The 20,536-nt window shown below is 46.9% G+C and overlaps 1 protein-coding gene across 1 annotated transcript in view; it reads left to right on the forward strand.

Moving 5' to 3' along the window:
• Positions 1 to 20,322, forward strand: part of LOC116892821 (E3 ubiquitin-protein ligase parkin) — a 415,671-nt gene extending 395,349 nt beyond the window's left edge. The window contains exons 5-6 of the mRNA XM_032894706.1: positions 9,095 to 9,212; positions 19,746 to 20,322. Of these exons, the coding sequence (XP_032750597.1) occupies positions 9,095 to 9,212; positions 19,746 to 19,858 (231 nt within the window). The 3' untranslated portion in view covers positions 19,859 to 20,322. The remainder of the gene's footprint in view (positions 1 to 9,094; positions 9,213 to 19,745) is intronic.
• Positions 20,323 to 20,536: the final 214 nt, after the last annotated feature.

Raw genomic sequence — 20,536 nt, forward strand, 5'->3', positions numbered from 1 at the left:
AGCCTCCACACAAGCTGGTTCATCGCAGTATCTCTGAGGCCGATCAGCGCCGCCCAGGTGCCTGCACACTGTGATTAGCTAAGCCAATTGGGATGCGAGCTGACGGGAGTGTGGGGAAGCCCGAGATTGCTTACCACACACAAATGCGCACACGTGCATACTGTCATCTGTAAGCGACACAGGGAATGGCTTGTGGCATATATGTTTGTTTGTTTGTTTTTAAGCAGCATGCAAAGTTAATGGGTGTCATTAAAGCATTTTCTTCCACTCTGATGTTTTGTTTTTGTTTTTGTTTTTGTTTTTTTGATCCTTCATCTTCCTCCACTCCGCCCACATCCTTCCTGCCCTGCCCCGTCCCCTTTCATCCCCATAGCTCCCTGTCTACTTCCACGACACCTGTTCTCTTACCCTCCCGGTTCCTCAGAGCCTCTCCACCGCCCACACCCATAGTCGTAGCGTCCGGATGGCTTTTTCTCCGGCCTGGCCTGTGGAGCACTGTGCACCTGTTTTGTTTGGCCATCTTCCTGTGGCTTTTGGAAATTCTACCGCGTGTGATTGAAGGCATTGTCTGTTTCTTCTGATGTTACCTCAGACCCTTTGTCTACGTTTTGGTCTCTGGAATATCCCCTAGATTTCTTAGACGTTTGGGCCACACTTGTTTTTATTTATATGTGCATAAATGTTCCTGTCCTGACTTTGCCCTCCATCTCTGATTTTCCTTCTCCCATGCGGTCTTACCTGGGTTTTTTGTTTGTTTGTTTGTTTGTTTGTTTTTTGTTTTTTGTTTTTTGTGTGCGACCACGGTCTTACTTGTTAATGATGCTTTGCTGTGTTATTTTTTTTTTTTTTCTTTCTTTTTTTTTTTTTTTCCGGAGCTGGGGACCGAACCCAGGGCCTTGTGCTTGTTAGGCAAGCGCTCTACCACTGAGCTAAATCCCCAACCCCCTGCTGTGTTATTTGGGGGATCTCTTCTCCCATTTCCAGAATTTTTACTTGCTGTTTTACCAGTGTCACGATTCCTACTTGAATTTTTCTTCGGCTGTGCTAGCTGGTTTTAAGTTAACTCAGCACAACCCAGAGTTATCAGAGAGGAGGGAAGGACCACTGAGACAAGGCCTCCATAAGATTGTGTGTAGGGGCTGGAGAGATGGCTCAGCTGTTAAGAGCCCTGACTGCTCTTCCAGAGGTCCTGAGTTCAAATCCCAGCAAACACAAGGTGGCTCACAACCATCTGTGATGCGATCTGATGCCCTCTTCTGCTGTGTCTGAAGACAGCTATAGTGTGCACATAAACATTAAATAAGTAATATTAAAAAAAAAATTAGTGTGTAGGCCTGTCCATAGGAGGTATTGAGTAATGATGTAGGAAGCCCCATTCCACGGGGACCTGTACCACCCTTAGACAGGCGGTCTTGGGTTCTATAAGAGAGCAGGCTGAGCAATCTATGTCAGCAAGCAGCACTCCTCCATGGCCTCTGTGTCAGCTCCTGCCTCCAGGTTCCTCCCTTACTTGAATTCTTTTTGTTTACTTTGTTTGTTTGTTTGTTTTGTTTTGTTTTGGGTTTTTTGGGTTTTTGAGACAGGGTTTCCCTGGGTAGCCCTGGCTATTCTGGAACTCACTCTGTAGACCAGGCTGGCCTGGAACCCTGAGATCCACCTGCCTCTGTCTTCTGAGTGCTGGATTAAAGGCGTGCACCACCACTGCCTGGATCTGAGTTCTCGTCCTGACTTCCCTCAGTGACGTGGAACTGTGACCTGAAATAAAAACCCGTTCCCGTTTGTTTTCGGTCATGGTGTTTTATCACAGCGATATTAATCCTAACTCAAGACAACCAATTGTTTAAAATTTTCTCCTCCAAGTTGTTAAAGGCTGCGTTCGCTTTGATAAATCTCGTCTGTGTCCTGGACAGACGGCCTTACTTCGCCTGTTTGCTTATACGGGTCCTCCATCTGTCTCTGATCCTTTTTAAAGGTCAGACTGAGGCCAGTGAGGTGGCTTGGCAGGGAAAGGTGCTCGTCACCAAGCCTGGAGGCCTCAGTCCAGGCCTTAGAACCCACGCTGGGGCAGAGAGCCCTGACGCCTGTGAGCTGTCCTCTGGCCTCCATACATGTGCTGTGGTGTGTATACAGGTGCAGTGGCATGCACATACGTGCTGTAGCATGCACATACGTGCTGTAGCATGCACATACGTGCTGTGGCATGCACATACGTGCTGTGGCATTTACCACCCTCATCTGTGGTTATCGGAAGCTGCGAGGATGTAGGTCGATCATGGATCCTGATGGGTGTGCTTGTTGTCTCAATAGTCTCTCGATTATATCTTGTGCATCTGTGTTGGTGGCTATGCCCCTCCAGTTTTAACCCACGCATCCCCTTTCCCCTTCCCCCACTCCCCACTCTTAACCTCTGTGCATTCAAGTGAGTCCTTTGGAAACGTCTTCATTAGGAATTTTGTCTCCTGCTACTTTGTGGGGAGTATGCCGTGGTGTCTAGAGACCTCTCTGATGAGTCACCATCCTGGTGTTGAATGATAGGAGGCAACTCTGTTAGTTCCATTTGTACTCCCAAGAAGGTTGTAGTGTGTGTGTGTGTGTGTGTGTGTGTGTGTGTGTGTGTGTGTGTGTGTGCGCAAGCCTGCTCTCTTGCAAATGCACAGCGTGTAGTGACGAAATTAACCTGTAAGCCCCACCAGCCAAAGGATCAGGTAACTTCCTGGAATGCCGGGGATTGTATTTCTTAGAAAGTAGCAAAGCCACGTGGGAAAGGACAGCGGCCTACGGGTTTGCCCCTATAAGCACCTGGGAATCGTCCTTGTCAGAATCGTCTTGGTCAGTATTTAAGAAAGCTCACTTTGAATCGTCTCAAATGGTGGAACTAGTTTTTCTCCTGTAAATCTCAGGACTAACACAACCCTAGTGAGATGCCGGCCCCAGATACAGCTCCCGGTCACATCCTGCAGCAACCCGAGGATTTCCTTCCAGAGAACCTGTGGTCAGGATCCTTGACTTCACCACAGAAGAGCTTCAAGATGGGTGAGCAGGGTTTGAGTTTAACAGGAAGAAAGTTTCACGGAGTGTTAAGTGCTGGGGTTAGTAGACAGACAGACAGACAGACAGCAGAAGGACACCACACACTGGGAGCATGCCTATGGGCTTCCCCAAAGCCAGGTCTGTTGTGGTGCCTCACGCTCTGTGTAGAGTGGCTCTGAAGTTACACCTCAGAGGGTGGCTAAGGAGCCTTTCTCTTTCTTTACGTGAGATCTTGGGGTGGTTCCAGACTGGCTTGCATTACAGCTGATAAAGTAAAATCCCAGGTCGTTTGAGGTGCAGGGGACATTAAGATGTTTTGACTGTAAACAAAACCTTGTTTGTAAGATTTCCAGGGAAAAAAATGTCTGGCCTAAGAGAAAGGCAGTTCTTGTAGTTCACGCGGGTCAGGCATGACTCACTGTTATTTATGAAACAAAAAAGAAACAATTTGCTCACTGGAGAATACCTCTGCGTAAGAGGAATGTCTTTATCATCTGACCTCGGCTAGTGCGAAGCTTCACTATCCCTCCCCAGGTCCCCTTAGTTTTCCTCTACCTTTGCAGTTTGCTTTGGAAAGAGAAAAGAATGTGGGAGGAAAGGTTGGGGGCTTGAACGAAGAGATGTCCACCGAGTGAGAGAGGAGGCTGTGGCTGTAGAGGTAGAAAATAAGGAAGATATTTGTAGGTGAACACATAGATGCTTCACCAAGCACAGTACAGGAGTGTGACGAATTTAAAAGTAATTACTTTCAATTTAATAATTAATTGATGATATAATCGAGGGGATGGGGATTTAACTCAGTGGTGCAAGCACAATGCCCTGGGTTCAGTCCTCAGCTCTGGGAAAAAAAAAAGACAAAATAACAAAAAGATAATATAATCGCATACTATAATTATATAATAATTAATACTTAATGGTAAATAATTTTAAATTAATTTAAATATTAAAATAATTTTTAAAGTAGGAAATCTAGAAAAATATAGGGAAAAACTGATCAACTACCAAGCTGCTCTTAGTGCCTCTTCCTCAAGGAGATCACAGTGCCCCTCCCCTTTGTGTCAGTCTCCATGGGTGCTGGGGAGAACTGTGGATCTCAGTAGTAAAGGCCGGTCATGGGTCTCTCCAGGGAGAAAGATTTCTGAACCCAGACTACTCTCTTCCAGAACCTACCCTGTCTCTCCCAGCGAGTTATGTACTTGACCCTGATGAATTGGGCGTTGACCGCTCCAGGGGCAGGCTCTCCTGTGGTTTGGGCTCTGAAGGGTTGTGGAGGACGTGCCTGTGTGAGCCCCTTTGTGTGCCACCAGCCTCCGACTTCCACCGCCGGCTTGAATTCTGCTGTGCAGCTCGCCCCTGGCAATGGTGGCAATTTTCCTCTGGCAGACTGCCTCAGGTCCAGGTTTCCTGGCTGCGTTTTGTGCTCCACACTCACACCTACCCCACTTGGACCTGCTCTATACGCTTGCTTTCCAGCGGCCCAGGCTGCTCCGGTGAACGGTTCGCTGAGGGAGGCAGTTACCTCTGATTAGCAGGGCGGCTGTGGCCTCCACCCTGGTGGGGCGACAGTAATAGACCTCCGGATCCACACGAGAAGCTCCCTGGTATGCAGCAAATGAATGTGGCACGTCAGGAAGTTGGCACGAGCTGATCGGCCCAGTGGTGCAGCAGCTCTTGTCCTCTGTCTGTCCATCTGTGCATCTGCTCACTCAGATACAACTTTTAATCTGTCATCCTATCTGCAAGTTTAAATTTTTTTTTTAAAGATGTATTTATTTATTATATACAAGTATACTGGTTCAGACACACCAGAAGAGGGCATTGGATTTCTTTACAGAAGGTTGTAAGCCACCATGTGGTTGCTGGGAATTGAACTCAGGACCTCTGGGAGAGCAGTCGGTGCTCTTAACCACTGAGCCATCTCTCCAGCCCTAAAATTTCTTTTTACACTTATTTAATTTCGTGTGCGTGAATGTTCTGCCTCCATATGCATTGCATGTGTGCCTGTTACTGAGGTAGCCAGAAGAAAGTGCTGTCTCCTCTGGAACTGAAATCACAGAGGGTTGTGTGTGGGTGCAGGGACTCGAACCAGGATCCTCTGGTGCTCTAAGCCATTTCTCTAGCCCCTGAGTCTTTTATGATTCTAGCAGGAGAGAATTAGACAAATGGCATAGTCATGACAGAGCAGAAATGCGTATTCCCCATGAGAAACTGAACAGAACTCCTGTCTTGGTTTTCATGCCTGTATTTCTCAAATTTTATATAATTGACATGGTTTTGTTGTTGTTGTTGGTTTTTTTTTTTTTTTTTTGTGGTGAAAAATTTTGGAACTTTTTTTTTTTTAAATATCGATCAGTCTTGCAGCAACATCAGAAATAAGAAGTTAAGAGTTTTGATTCATTACAGTTTGACTTTGCATGTATACAAGACTATTTAGTATTTTAAACTGTTCAATGTGGATAAGTACATATAATATAAGACAAGTAACGTTTAACAGCTCCTACTCTAAAGGGGATTGCAGAGAACTTATTCTGAGTCAAATATGAGTAGCCAAGGCCAGGAACGGCACTCCTCAGTGCACTCAGTGACTTGGGCTGCTGTGGAAAAGGCTGCATGTACTTTTCTAGTCATAAAACAAAAGTACGCCATGGCGGTACACCCCAGCGATCCCAGTACTGGGGAGGTGGAGGCAGGAAGGTCAGGGGTACAAGGCCAGAGTCAGCTACGTAGTGAGTTCGAAGCCAATGTAGACTATGTGAGACCCTGTCTCAAAAACAAGAGAAAGAAAATATGTGATGATCCAGTTCATTTACCGGGTACGTTGGTAGGAGAGCTCAGGTCGGCGGGTAATATTGAAGTGGGAGGTCTCTGTTACCATATTCAAATGCTCTCTTACAACATGCTTAGCTCTGGGCTTGGTGGAAGCCTCTGCTAAGAATACATTCCAAAGGTTCTATCATTCGGAGTTCGAATCTACAGGGAAAAGGCTGCAGACTCAATTCAAATTATAATTAAGTGAATTTATTAATTACTACCAGCAGGACCACAGCCATAGTGAAGGCCTGCTGTGCAGAGAGGAAGGTGGGCACAAATTCTGGAATGCCCAGCTGAGTGAGACCCTGTGTCACTGGGCTCAGCTAGTAAGGAGCTGACCCACCCACTCCCTGCTGCATACCAACAAGCAGGTTTACAAAAGCTGGAACAACCGGTAATTCTCTCACACGTGGTTACGTGGTATTTACAATCCTGGGGAGGGGGCTGGGAGTCAGAACTGCCAGGAATTTGCCTTTTAGAAATTTAGAATGGGTATGTAGCACAAGAAGGAGTTTTCTTTAGCCATCACAATTAAATACTCATAAAGTCGGGTCAGATACAGAGGCCAGTAATAACTGGTTATTAAGAGGACTGACAACAGCCTAAGATCACTGTGGCTATGGATCTGCGATATTCTGTCTCTTTATCATCTAAAAAGGTTCGGGTTAGCTATTCAACCTGCATAATCTTTACCTATCAATGTGGCTTCGTTAGAGACCTTAAGTTCATATATCTATAGCCAGTCACATATATTATTATGAAACTGCATAGATAGCTTAATTTTTATACCATAATATGTAAAGTTGACACACGTACAAAACCACCTACTTTGGGAAACAGGTCATGCTGTCTCCAAGATCCCCAGATGAAAACAACTAAGGGTGGATTTAATTTGTTCAGTCTGAAGGGGTAAAGTTCCCCATCAGCTTCCTTTCTCCTTTCTCCGTCTCTGCCCAGTCCAGGCCCCGGACTCATGGGATGATATTCACATTCAGCCTGGGCCCGCCTTCCTCAGCTAACCCTCTATAGAAACGCCCTTGGGTGAATACTGGGAGGTAAATCTCCTAGGTGATTCTAAAGCCGGTCGAGTTGACCGTGAAGAACAGCTACTCAAATCACCAGGCCTTAGGACCACACGTGCCTCGGACGGACTGAAGACACGCATATTAAGGTTGAAATGATTGTTAAAGTTAAGATGCGCGTCGAGTACCAGATCTTAAAACCATCCTCGTCAGCCACGGCTTCATCACCGGGCTCCGATCTCCAGGATGTGCCAGAGCTAAAGGAAGCTTGCAGTGACCTGGGGTTCAGCAGTCAAGCTAGCGCTGCTCAACTCTACCTAAAAAAGCTCTCGCAAATCACAGACGTCCCTATACCCTTCAGGATGAGGACCTTAGCACACGCAGAGGTTAACAGAAAGGACACCAGTGACCAGTCCTTGGCCGGTCTCACCTTGGCACCAACCACCGCCATCACGGGCGTGTCTGCTGTGCTCCCATGTCTCATGAGGTCCTATTCCAGATGGCTGCCTCTTGCTCAGCTCAAACTGAGTCCCCTCCCATTACCCAGGCACCAAGCCAAGGGCTGGAATTACAAGGATGACTCAAGCATGACCTTGGTCTGCAAGAGCTCACTTTCTGCTGGAAAAACAGAAACAGAAACATCAAGGTCCTTGCAAAAGCCACAAAAACGCTGTAACTTAGAAATAAATACTGCTTCCTCCAGAGCACTTCACTCACAAAGACTGGGGACTTTAACAACCAAAGGGCTAGACTATGAAATGAAATTGGGTTTGGTCCTTGAACTTAGATTCCACTCACCTTGGGTCTCAACAGGAACCCAACCTCACTGTGAAAGTGGGGGTGGGGACTGCTAACCCTGGGGCGGGGGGGTGGGGTTGCTAAGCCTCAGCTTCTGATCATAGAGCATTTCTTACTTCACCTCTGCTGACAGGGGACAGACCCCAGCAGGGCTTGGCTCTCAAGCCCAGTACCTCACACTGGAACTTGCTAGTGAGCATCTGTGCATGGGTTGGCAGCCTTACCACCAACGCTACGGAGTAGCCCTGGAGATAGATATATATATATATATATATCATCTCTATTTGGAGCAACATTTTGAGATACCGTTCCAGATCACAACGCTTTTATACTAAGAATAAAAATGACCAGTTCTTCCTCTACACGGGTTAGCCAGTTCTAGAAGTAAGCGGAAAGTGTGAGGGTGTCGACCGACTAGGAAGGTGCAGAATGAAGCACCCGTCTCCCATCAGCTATTCTGGAGTCCCTTCTCCAGCTGAGGATGTCCTAGTCGGTTTTCAACAGGATTAGATGTTCAACATATGAATTTGGGGGCATGGGGAAGGCAGCCGCCCCATAGCAGGTGGCTAAGAGTCGAAGAAGATGATCGAGTCCTTGATAACATGAACTCGGCAGCAAAGGTGTCATGGCGTCCAATATTAGAGGCCCTGAAGGAACTGAAGTTATCAGCCAACGACACACGCCACGTGCTCGCTGTAAGGAGCATGTGCAAAAGAACCCCCAGCCCTCAGCACCCCATGGTTTACATTCCCATCCAAGAGGACTCAGAGAGAATGAGGAGTCCTTGCCTCTGAGTGGATTTGAACCCAGGCAGCTGCTCTAAGAGCCCACAGTCCTAATTTCTGCTGTCACCAACTCATGAAAGTGGGCCTTTCTCTCAACCCCTTGCTCTCTCTCCCATGCCTTCTGGGGTAGCAGCCATTTTCCAGGGTCAAGAAGGAAGCAGAGGAAAAGGCAGGAGGGAGTTGAGACGTGATGACCGTAGAACCGCAGACTCCACACTCACATAACCGTGCCTGGCCGCCATCAGTGCCTCTGGGGCTCAGAGACAAACGCTAATGTGTTCACTGCACGCTCGACGAAGGGTCTGTGGAGAGGTCCACGAAAGTGTTTATCACTTGCCTGCAGATTAACCACTTGCTACATATTACTTATTACAACCACATAAAATCCTCAGAACAGAGGGCTCTATGCTAGAAAATTGAGCAATCTTCTCTGCCATCTTTCTTAGCATACGCCATGTGCCAAAACCACAGTGCCCAGGCATGCCCAGTGGCTGTCCGGCACTTGTCAAACAAGTTAACATTGGAGCTTGCCTGAAGGCACGTTCATCTTTGAGAGGTGTCGACACCAGCACTTCAAGGAATGCAGACGTCAATCCCAGTAAATAATAAAGTCTCAAATCTGAGCTTCCTTTGTCTCTATCAATCCAGGCGTACTGGGTGGATGAAAAAGCCGCTGAGCAAGCGCGGTGGGAGGAGGCCTCCAAGGAAACCATCAAGAAAACCACCAAGCCTTGTCCTCGCTGCAATGTGCCGATTGAAAAGAATGGTGAGTGTGAGCTGAGGCGAGGGCCAGAGTGGTGCTGGGGCCCACTGCATGGAGGCCTTGGGTGGCAGTGAAGGCCTCCGGGAGGGTGCACAGCCTGGGGCCTCCTGCATGGAGGCCTTGGGTGGCAGTGAAGGCTTCTGGGAGGGTGCACAGCCTGGGACCTCCTGCATGGTGGCCTTGGGTGGCAGTGAAGGCTTCTGGGAGGGTGCACAGCCTGGGGCCTCCTGCATGGTGGCCGTGGGTGGCAGTGAAGGCTTCTGGGAGGGTGCACAACCTAAAGCTTTTGTATGGTAGTCTTGGGTAGCAGTGAAGGCTTCTGGGAGGGTGCACATCCTGGGGCCTCCTGCTTGGTGGCCTTGGGTGGCAGTGAAGGCTTCTGGGAGGGTGCACAGCCTGGGAACTCCTTCATGGTGGCCTTGGGTGGCAGTGAAGGCTTCTGGGAGGGTGCACAACCTAAAGCTTTTTGTATGGTGGTCTTGGGTAGCAGTGAAGGCTTCTGGGAGGGTACACAGCCTAGGGCCTCCTGCATGGTAGCCTTGGGTGGCAGTGAAGGCTTCTGGGAGGGTGCACAGCCTGAGACCAGCTAGGCATTGTGAGCGCCTATAGTCCAACATGAAATTTCTCAACCTCCTAAACCCACATTCCACTCAAATTATCTTAGTTTCTTCACAGAAATGTGGGATGCTCTCTCGTGCTAATGCATGCTGTGAGGTGAGCTATAGTAGCAGCTTCCAAGGTGGTTTCTATGGGATGAAATTCCACCCCTGGACTGGAAGCTGAGGTGGTAAATGAAACTTTCTGGTGATGGTGGCCAGCAGTGGGTGACATCATCAGGGCTCCCTCCAGAGCCAGTGAAGAGAGAAGACCTACTAGTGGCCCTTCTTATAAATGACACCAGGCATCTGATGAGTCACCCATTGTTATGACAACACCAAAGCCCAGTGTCCATACAAAGTGGCCTCCCCCGACCCCTAGAGTCTAGACCGACTGTTGCCATGCCAACTCCATTTGTTAGGTGATGCTGTCTACATGTCCCCTCATGGAGAATAATAACAAAAACAACTAATTCGTGAGGTGTGCTCGCCAAGTGCTTATCCTGAGTCCTCTGTGAGGACAGAGCATTTACCCCTCACAGGTTATTTGAGGACGCTGTTATCAGGGTCAACATTCCAAGTGTGAATCAACACAGTAAAGCATTTCAGACTCTCTCTGATAAAGAAAAAAGGTTAGATTTACTTAATCAGCTTTTCCCCAAAACTTTTGACCGTGAACACCTCCCTACCCCAACCCCCAACCCCAAATGCACGCTTCATCACTCTTGTTAATACTCCTGAAGGCTGGAGCTCACATTGGTTCTTATGTCCCTGCCATAGAGGAGGCAAAGCCATAAATGACACTGGTACCCGGCTCCTCTGGTCAAATGTCAACATTACTGGGCTTTAGAAAGGGGCTTTCTCCAAGCCAAGCAAATCTTCCGTGACCTTTGAGAATCTTAAACAACTATTTGGTGATATCTCCAAATGAAACAAAGCTTTCTAGAATGATCCATTTTGCAGTCAATGCACATTCCTATTTGAATGTCTCCTCTTATAAGACCAGGCATTGTCCCACCAGAAATGTCCCTTCCTGACTGGTGCAGTCACATCCACTGCCCTCAATAATCCTGGAGACACATGGAAGCCCAGAGAGCTTAGACTAAAAGATGGGAGCGACCCCCACACCTCCTGCACTCATGGGCCAGAGGCCTTGGCTCTCCAAGAGGCTGGGGATGAACTCAGCACTAACTGCTTGCCGGTCTTTAAAGTGCAGCCTGGAGCCCCCTTGAGCATGTAGGAGAACTGCCAAGTATGCTTTTGAAACTACAGACTACTAGACCTCCACCCAGACCCAACGCCAAGGTCTCCCAGAAGACCCTAGGGCTATGCTTGCAAGGCCTATGCGTTGACAAGCATCCCTCAGAGCACACAGCTATGCAGAGCATGAGGATTTGGGGTGGGCATAGCTCAGGATGAGAAGCTGGAAGATGGACCCTGTGGCCTTCCCCTTTGTCCCGTGAGCAGCTCTTCCCTGAGGGATGCCTACTATAGGAGCGCATTGTCTGCTTCTCTGGGTATTGGCAGCTCCCAGGCCGGCAGCTTCTGAGAGCTGGCTGAAGAATGAATGCTGGTGAGTCTAAGAACAGTCTTTATCAACACCAGCAGGATCGTGCTGATGCTTCCTGAGTGGCAGGAACGTGCTCAGCTCAGCCCCAGTCCCTAACTTACCTGTGGTCACCTGGGAAAAGGATGAACTCACCTGGTGAACCTCACTGTTTGTGTTGGAACACGCAAAGGCCACACCTCCTAATAGTACCACAGCCTAGGCCAAACGTATTCAAACCACCACATTCCACTCCCTGGCCCCTGTAGCCTTTTTCAAACACATATGGGGGCCATATCTAGCCACAGCATAATGCAAAATTCATTTAGTCCAACTTCAAAAGCCCCATACTCTCTAAACAGTCTCAACAATATAAAAAGCCCAAAGTTCAAAGTCTCTTCTGAGATTCATGCAACCTCTTAACTGTAATCACTCAAGAAACCAAAATCAAAAAGCAGATCGCCTACTACCCACATCACCATTCGTGGTGAGGAAATACCGGACCAACACAAAGCAGAAAACCAGCTGGGCAAACTCCAAACTCCTGGTCTCCATGTCCAATGTCAAAGCACTCTTCAGATCTCCAACCCCCTTTCCTCCTTGTGGACCACTGTTGACACAACCGGCATTCGGCATCAGCAAACGTCTTTCTCCCGGGAAGGTTCCACTCCCTGTTAGCAGCTTTCCTCAGCAGATGCCCTACAGCATCTCTAATATCTTGGGGTATCTAGAGCAACTTCAACTTTACAGCTTCTTGTCCCAGTGTCTGGGATCCACACGTGATCTAGGCTACTCCAAAGGGTGTGACCTCTCCAGCTCTGCCGAACTTGAGCTGCTCTCCATGAGCTCTTCATGTCTACAAAGCCAGGATCACCTGGGTGATTCTTACACTTTGCCAAGTCCAATTACAGCATGAGGTACAACCTTGGTCATCACTTCCCAGAAGACTTCACCTCAGCAGTGTTGGTCTCCTTAATCACTATCAGTTTCTTAGCTCCAGCGAACCAGCATCAATTGTCCCAGTGGCCCCTTCTACTCTTGACTCTAAAGCCAGAGCCACGTGGCCTAAGCTGCCAAGTTCTGCTGCTTGCAGGAGCTAGAACATGGCCCCCTTGTTCTATTATATTATCACCAGCTCTCTGTTTTCCAACTCCTTCCCTGCCTAAGCTTGCCTGTCCTGGAACTTGCTCTGCAAACTTCACCTTGAACTCAGAGTTGTACATGTCTCTGTCTCCTGGGATTCTAGGATACTGGGATTTAAGGTGTGTACCCCCATGCCTGGGCCAAAGTTTTCCATGGCCACTGTTCCTCAAGATCGGGATCAAAAGTGTGTGTCCACCATTTCTGGATTGTAGTTCATTCCAGATTAAAGTTCCAAATGAAAACAATAACCAAGTAATAATAACACCTAGATATGACTATCCCTTGTTCAACTCCAAAAGCATAACCAGTAAACTTAGCTGGGTAGGATCTTGCCCTAAGGTCACCACTCCCTTAATCTGTTTATCTTCTTAAACAAGGATTTAACTCCTGTCCACTTCCTGGTGCCCCTCTAAAACTTGAACATAAATTTTGTTTTTCCTTTCTCCCCTTGCTCCTTTCATTAAAATGCTCTTCATAAGAGTGAACTTTAGTAACCACACAACAGAATTTATACCATGGTGTTTTGACTTCATTTTGTGAAAGCAATTAATAAATCTCTTCACTTTAAGCCTCAGACAGGCTATCCAGACACTGGCAAAAAGCAGCCATATTTTTCACCAAAATGTCACAAGAACAGTCTTTAGGCCACACACTAAAATTCTCCACCACTCAAACCTCTCGGGTCAGCAGGCCTACTCAGTTCAAATCACCCTTAGCTGCACCACCTTCCATATTTCTGCTAGGATGATCCGCGAAGCCCCACTTTAAGCACTCCACTGCTTCCCTAATCCAAAGTCCTAAAATCCACACTCCTCCAAACAAAAACATGGCCTATCACAGCACCACCCTAGTCCCTGGTGCTGACTTCTGTCTTAGTTAGGGTTTGCATTGCTGTGAAGAGGTACCATGACCAAGGCCTCTTACAAAGGACAACATTTAATTGGAGCTGGCTTACAGGTTCAGAGGTTCAGTTCATTCTCATCAAAGTGGGAGCATGGCAGCATCCAGGCAGGCATGGTGCAGGAGGACTTGAGTGTTGTACATCTTCATCCAAAGTAAACTAGGAGCAGGCTGTCTCCCACGTGGCTGGAGGGGGGGCTCTCAAAGCCCAACCCCACAGGAACACACTTCCTCCAAGAAGGCCACACCCACTCCAACAAGGCCACACCTCCTAATAATGCCACTCCCTGTGCCAAGCATATTCAAAGCACCACAAGTGGCTACTAATGGATGGAGTCCAGCAGTTCACGCTGTACAGAGACTTGGGAAAACATAAGCTAAATATGACAAGACCAAGTCTCTAGTATGGCAGAGGAATGCAGATTTGACCCAGGCAAGGAGAAGTGGAGGACCTCGTGTGCCAAGACAGCAAAGTATGAACATCACCCCAGCCTCTGCTAAAAGCCCCCTACTTGCCAGCCTTCCTAGTGTGCTAGGACTGTGTAGACCCAACGTGGGAAACAAGGGGCTTGAACTTGATTCCCTAAGACAGGAAATGACATGATGAGATCTGTTGAGACACAGGCCACAACACAGGCATGGAGGTGGAGCTGAGAAGCCAAGCAACACACCGATACAGATGGTGTCCAGCAGGGTCATTTCTTAGAAATGCTCTACTGGGCTATAAATAGTGCCTGCTGAGTGTTAGCCTCTGACTCGAAACCTAAATTGCCCTCATACTTATCAACGCAGCACCATTAGACCAAATGCAGGTTCTAGGGTCAAGAAACTGTACAGCCTAGTGTAGACTTTCTACTATAATTTATTTATTTATAAAATTCAGTCTCTCAGGCTAGCGTGATAGCCCATCAGGGAAAGGCACTTTGCCACCAAGCCCAATGATCTGAATGTGATTCCTGGGACCTACATGGTTAAAGGAAAGAACCGACTTCCCCAAGTTCTCCTCTGACCTCCACACACATGCCTCTGATAGCAATAAATAAGCAAATAAATTCAATGCACACTTTTTCTTTAGAGACAAGATTCAGGGCTAAAGAGATGGCTCAGTAGTTAAGAGCACCAACTGCTCCTCTAGAGGACCCAGGTTCAAGTCCCAGCACCCACATGGCAGCTCACAACTGTCTGTAACTCCAGTCCCAGGGAACCCATGGCACCACACATGCATGGGGTACACCTCCCTGTGCATGAAGACAAAATACCATACACATAAATAAAAGTAAAATAAGTAAATATTTACATGGCAGCCTCTCCGTTATCAAATGGAACATGTTATATATGTTCTATTTTCTCTAGTTTTTAGTGTTCTTTTTTAGTTAGCATACAAAAGAATGGACTTCCCTCTGAAAATTCTTTTATGTGTTTGGATGTTTTTCCCACAGCATGTCCATGTACCATGTGCATACCTGGTGCCCATGGAGGGTATTGGAGCCCCTAGAGCTAGAGTTACAAACATCTGTGAACTACCACATCTGGTAGGACCTCAACTCAGGTCACTGGAAGAGTAGCCAGTGCTCCTAACCGTCTCCCCGGCCACTGACATTTTTGTACATGTATGTACTTTGTTCGTATCTACTCCCACATGCCACTCCTCCATTCCTCACTTCCTACTGGCCCCAATAATTTCCACCCCACCTTCAAGTTCTTTACATATATGTGGTGTTAAATCTAAATTCCAAATGTTTGTCTCCTCGACCTCCATCACCCTCTGCTTCCCTTCTCTCCCCTCAGGACCTTTGCTCCATCCACAGAGTCCCCATTGTCATTTCTTCTTCCCTGTCACCAGCAGCACAGTCGACTAGCATCCATACGTGAGGATACAGCACAGCTCAGGAGAGCAGTAGGCCACAGGAGTTTCCTGCTTGCAGTCTTATGGGTCAGCCATTGTCTGTACATCTTTGACCAGAACACCGCTAAGTGGAGCATGCCGTCGAGTGGCCCCCGTGCTTCTAGAATCCCAGTTCCCAGGGTACCTCCACATTATGGGGTCTAACAGGAACCAGCTGTAACTAACTGGAAGGAAAGAGATGCCACGGCCTTGCCTCAGCTTGGAGAGGGTTTCTGAGAGAAGGGGTGTTTGAGAGCTGCGAAACAAATGACTCAAAGTTAAATTGGGGGTCCAAGCTGGCAGCCTATGTTCTGCTCAAGATGGATCCCTCTACACAGCTCCCTGTAGACAGCACTGGGCTCTGTAGTCTGCTTGAGCTTGAAAGAGCCAGAGTTGAGGTCAATCTAAGACCCGTGGGAAAGTTCCTTCATAAACCTCTGAGCACAAAGAACCCTCCCTTTGAGGGAGTAGTTAGTTCCCAGAGCAACTGCAAACCAAACTGTCAAACAAAGCTACCTGTGATTCCCAACCAACCTCCCCTTGACTCCCAAGTGTCCCCCTGGAAAGTCCAGAATGGTCCACCGATCATGAGTCAGCCTGGAGGTCACTTTGACCCATCAATAATACCCTGTCTAGTTACCAACCATTAGAATTCTGCCCCAGTTGTTTGCAAGGTATATAACTCCCTGTCAGAGTCTGCTCTTGAAGTAGGAGGACCCCAACATGCTGGAATTAAACTCCTCTTGCTATTGCATCGATCACTGTCTTTGTGAGTCTCATTCAAGAGGTCCTGGAAGAGGTTCAACTCCGACCTCATAAGCTCTGTCTGTCTGTCTGTCTGTCTGTCTGTCTGTCTCTCTCTCTCTCTCTCTGTGTGTGTGTGTGTGTGTGTGTGTGTGTGTGTGTGTGTGTGTGTGTGTGTTCTGCTCTGCTCTAGATGGCTTTTTCTTGCTATTTTAAAAAAACGCACTGGTTGATAAAGCTAGCTTTCTGTTCAAGACAGTTCTCTCTGGTAGTAAAAATTCTAAAAGCTCTAAAGATAGATAGCTCATGAGTTTTCTGACCAAAGTCAGAAAAGCTGCTATTAAAAAATTCTTGGATCTTTCGACCAAGTCAGAAATCCTGTTAGAAAAATTCTAAAACTAAGTCTTGGGTTTTCCAATCAAAATAAAAAAGCCAGGGGGGTAAAAATCTAAAAGAGCCATGTTTGCTCTTCAGACAGCCTTCTCTGCATAGCTGCTAGCAAACATTCTAAAAGAGCTGTGTCAGTTCTCTAAGGAATTCTTGGGATTTCTGACCAGGAAATCCTGTTAGAAAAAATTCTGAACGAGCTATGAAATTTTCTAAAAGAGCTGCGTTCTCTCTCCATGAATTTTCTAACTAAAATTAGAGATCCTGATTTTAAAAAAAAAAAAACTTGGAGAGCTGTGTTCACTCTCCAGAGATCTCCAGACAGACTATCTCTGGGTTGAAAAAAATTTTTTCTAAAAAGGACTGTTATCAACTTTGTGCTAGCTGATATCATACAGACCAAAAGGCCGGTTTTTCATTTACATATCAATTCAGTTATTTATTCTGGGTTCCCTCTTGACCATCCCAGGAATCAGCATTCCACGAGGAATCAGTATTCCAAGACCGTAGCCCCTTGACCCTTAGGAAGAGACAGCAAGCACAAGCACAAACAATAAGCTAGCTGGGTGGCACCAGGACCGGGAATTACGATTCCAACTATGCTGGGTCTAAATTTGCCCTATCCCAGGATGACCTTGAACTCAGGAATCTACCTGCATTTGTATCTGCCTGTCTTTGTATCTTTCTCACAAGCCGGCTCATAGTGTAGCTGCCTCTATCCCTTTAGATCTCTGAAGCTCCTTATACAAATCATATTGCATCCTTATATTTTTGCATAGTTGAGACATTATATATTTTCAAGCTCATGTATTTAGAGTTCTTTTTCACAGTCTTAAGGGCTGCCTTGAAGGTCCGAGGGTTTACCATTGTACTAAGACATTAGCCACACCTTCACCTCCCTCATGCTGTCTCTGAGTATCATGGAGTCATTGATGTCAACAGGGAGAATATTTCTCAGAGGAACTTGAAAATATGTACATTATTATTCAAACAAACCTGATGCCCACAGCGGCCATGGATACTCATGGAGGCTCAAACCCTGCTGACCCTGTCCCAGGGGCAGCAGCCATGTCATTCCACCCCCACCAAAGCCATGCAGGACTCTGCAAAGACAGCAGATAAAAGCTCTCTCTACTTCTCCTCCTCACCCACAGTGAACACTGCTTTCTACAGAGATGAGTTAACAATGTTTGTGTTTTGGATGTGTGAGGAATGAGAGAAAAACAAACAATTCTCACTCACATAGTATAACTTGTAAATTCAGCAAGTCTTCACGTGCAGCCTAATATCCTACAAGAGATTTTAGAGAAATTTAAACAATGTCACATAGTCATACTCCTCTAATGCATTCTGTACATGCTAGGACACGGCTGTTAATCTGTGCTGAAAATGGCCCTGTCTTTGATGGCAGGTATTTTTAAATATTTTCCTCTATTTTTCACACACCTAGAATCTTTTAGGATCCTTCAAGCAAACCAAAACCAGGTGGAAAATAGGGGGCTTTTAAACATCCTATCCCAAGACAAGTACCTGTGGGCCCAGAAATATTTGAGATTAGGTGTTGGCTCTCATGGGAGCTTTCTATTAATAAAAGTTTGACAGTCCTAAGGCAACTACTTGGATGCCTTGGCAAGAAAAAAAAACTATGCCAACAAGAGAACTGGTAAAAGCTAACAGAACCCATTTAGAGTCGAGTCGAGCAGCACTTGAGCAGAGACTTGCTTTGCTTGGATTTCAAACAGTTCTCTGCCGGCAACTTCATGGTCCCCAAGCCTCTCCTGGGGCACTGGGTGTCTGAGCCCAGAAACCGACAGCAACCGAAGGGAAGGGGCAAGCTCAAAGGAGCTCTCTTGATAAGGGGCTCACCATTGGCTGTGGACAAGATGGCCCCTGTCTCAAGAGGAACACTGGGTGTCTCCGCTCTTCCTCCTGACCCAGCTTCTTCACCTGGAGACACTTCTCCATGCTCCAACCTCAGCATCCTCGAGCTATAATATAACACACATAGCACACATATCTTACATGAACCTCCTTTCTCACTTTTTGTTTTCTTCCTGCTTTTTTATTTTGTTTTGTTTTTTAACTTTTTAAGGCAAGGTTCCATGTAAGCTAGGGTGACCTGAAACACACCCTGTGGCCGAGTATGATCTTGAATCCTCCTGCCGCCAGCCTCCTGAGTTTTGGGGGCCCACATGTGTGCACCACTATGCCTGGTTTATACAGTGCTGAGGACCAAACCTAGTGCTCCACATAAGTTGTTGTAAAAATATAAAAAGTAAAAAGAGTAAGGCAGTGCCCCAAGATATCTGCTAGATATCTTGGCAGAAACACATCCCAACTCCACGGCGGCCCAGTGTCTCCTGCCACGGCACACTTTCCTACACTCAAACCGTCACATAAAAGAACACACAACACAATAACCTTTGGCCCAATTGGTAAGATATAATTGCCCATCTACACATACAAAGTCCAGTACCATCCATCCCTTAAGAACATTTGTAACAACCTGTAAAGGTACAGCGTGAAATCTTAATGTCAGCCTCCATTGTCCTGCCGTGGATTCTCTCTCTCCTGTCTCCTCCTTTCCGTTTCGGCCTCCTCCTCTTCCTTCAAACTTCTCTCCCACCCATCCTTCCTTCTCCTCCAATGACAAGCCTCCTTCTATCCTGTACCCGCCCCTCACCTGTACTTTACAAATTCAATGGGGAGAAGGGTCTGGTGAAGTCACCTGACTCCTGAGTACTGATTAGGCAGCTGTCCTTGGGGCAGTGGAATTAGCATCAAAATACAGATAACTCCAGGGCAAACCACAACACACGTATGCTAAGCAAGCACTTGACCAGCTGAGCCCTCTGAGTACCACTAAGGAGCATATTCTCTATTAAAAGTAGTATAAGGTTTTATCCTGTTGATAAATTTTGCTGAGCCAAGTAACACTGAATAAATATGTAAAAAAATAAATAGATATGAAAATAAATAGATATATGTGTTATATACCATTACTAAATTTTTAATATGAATTCAAAATCATGAGTTCATTATGGTTATATTTTTTAAATGAAGAATCGGTAGTCTATAAAACATGTATGATTTGTGCCTAAATGCATGGCGGGAAAGAAGAGAAACTCAGATGTGCGAATGGGATTTGTTCCATCTCTCCAGAGTGCCCCACTCAGGAGTCGCCTCCCCTGCTGTCTGGTTGTTTGCTCTGGTTCAGTCTCTCTACCCTGGTTGCTCAGGGTTGTTTCCTACAGGAGTTGTTTCTGGAATGACGCAGTGGCATTGGGAAGGGGTGTTACCTCAAACCCACATGGTCTGTGTCCTTTGTCCCACAGGAGGATGTATGCACATGAAGTGTCCTCAGCCCCACTGCAAGCTGGAGTGGTGTTGGAACTGCGGCTGTGAGTGGAACCGAGCCTGCATGGGTGATCACTGGTTTGACGTGTAGAGAGGGATGCCACTTGGCAATGGCCGCACGACCTCATGGGAAACACCGCAGACTCCTACCTTTGTTAGCCATTTCTTCTTCTCTGTGCAGATAGAAGCACACACACACACACACACACACACACACACACACACACACACACACACACACTGCAGATTACAGAAGCAGTCTCTAGGTCCTTTCCAGGGTACCCACAGAAAACTGCAGCACCTGCCGGCCCCAACGGGAGGAGGCACTTTGAGCCTCTGACTCATGCATATGTCAGAGCTGGGATGAGAGGGTGCACCCTTGTTTTGGATTCTCATCCTAGCGAGAATTTGAGTTCACATGGCCAGGAGTTTTCCAGGCTTAACCTCCTGCCCTCTGCTTCACTAAATCCATGTAGAAGCCACGGGTGAGGTGGGAAGTGCTTTCCAAGGCTGTGCCACGCCCCGGGTGAGTTATATTTCTGTGGATTCTCAGAGGCACACTTGAGCTCTGAGGAATGCTGTTCTTACATAGTATCATCTATTCCCAGAGGGCCCTCAGCACTAGCCAAAAATATTTGTTTATTCCCCCAAATCCTATTGTTGTAAATGGTGCTGATGAGATTACAAGCCCACTGTATACTAATCAGCTTATCAGCCAAGTGAGAGCTTAGGCAAGCTAATTGGAACACAGACTGTTTAAATCACAGGG

Source organism: Rattus rattus, chromosome 2 (genome assembly GCF_011064425.1).
Source record: "Rattus rattus isolate New Zealand chromosome 2, Rrattus_CSIRO_v1, whole genome shotgun sequence".
Taxonomy (NCBI): Eukaryota; Metazoa; Chordata; class Mammalia; order Rodentia; family Muridae; genus Rattus; species Rattus rattus.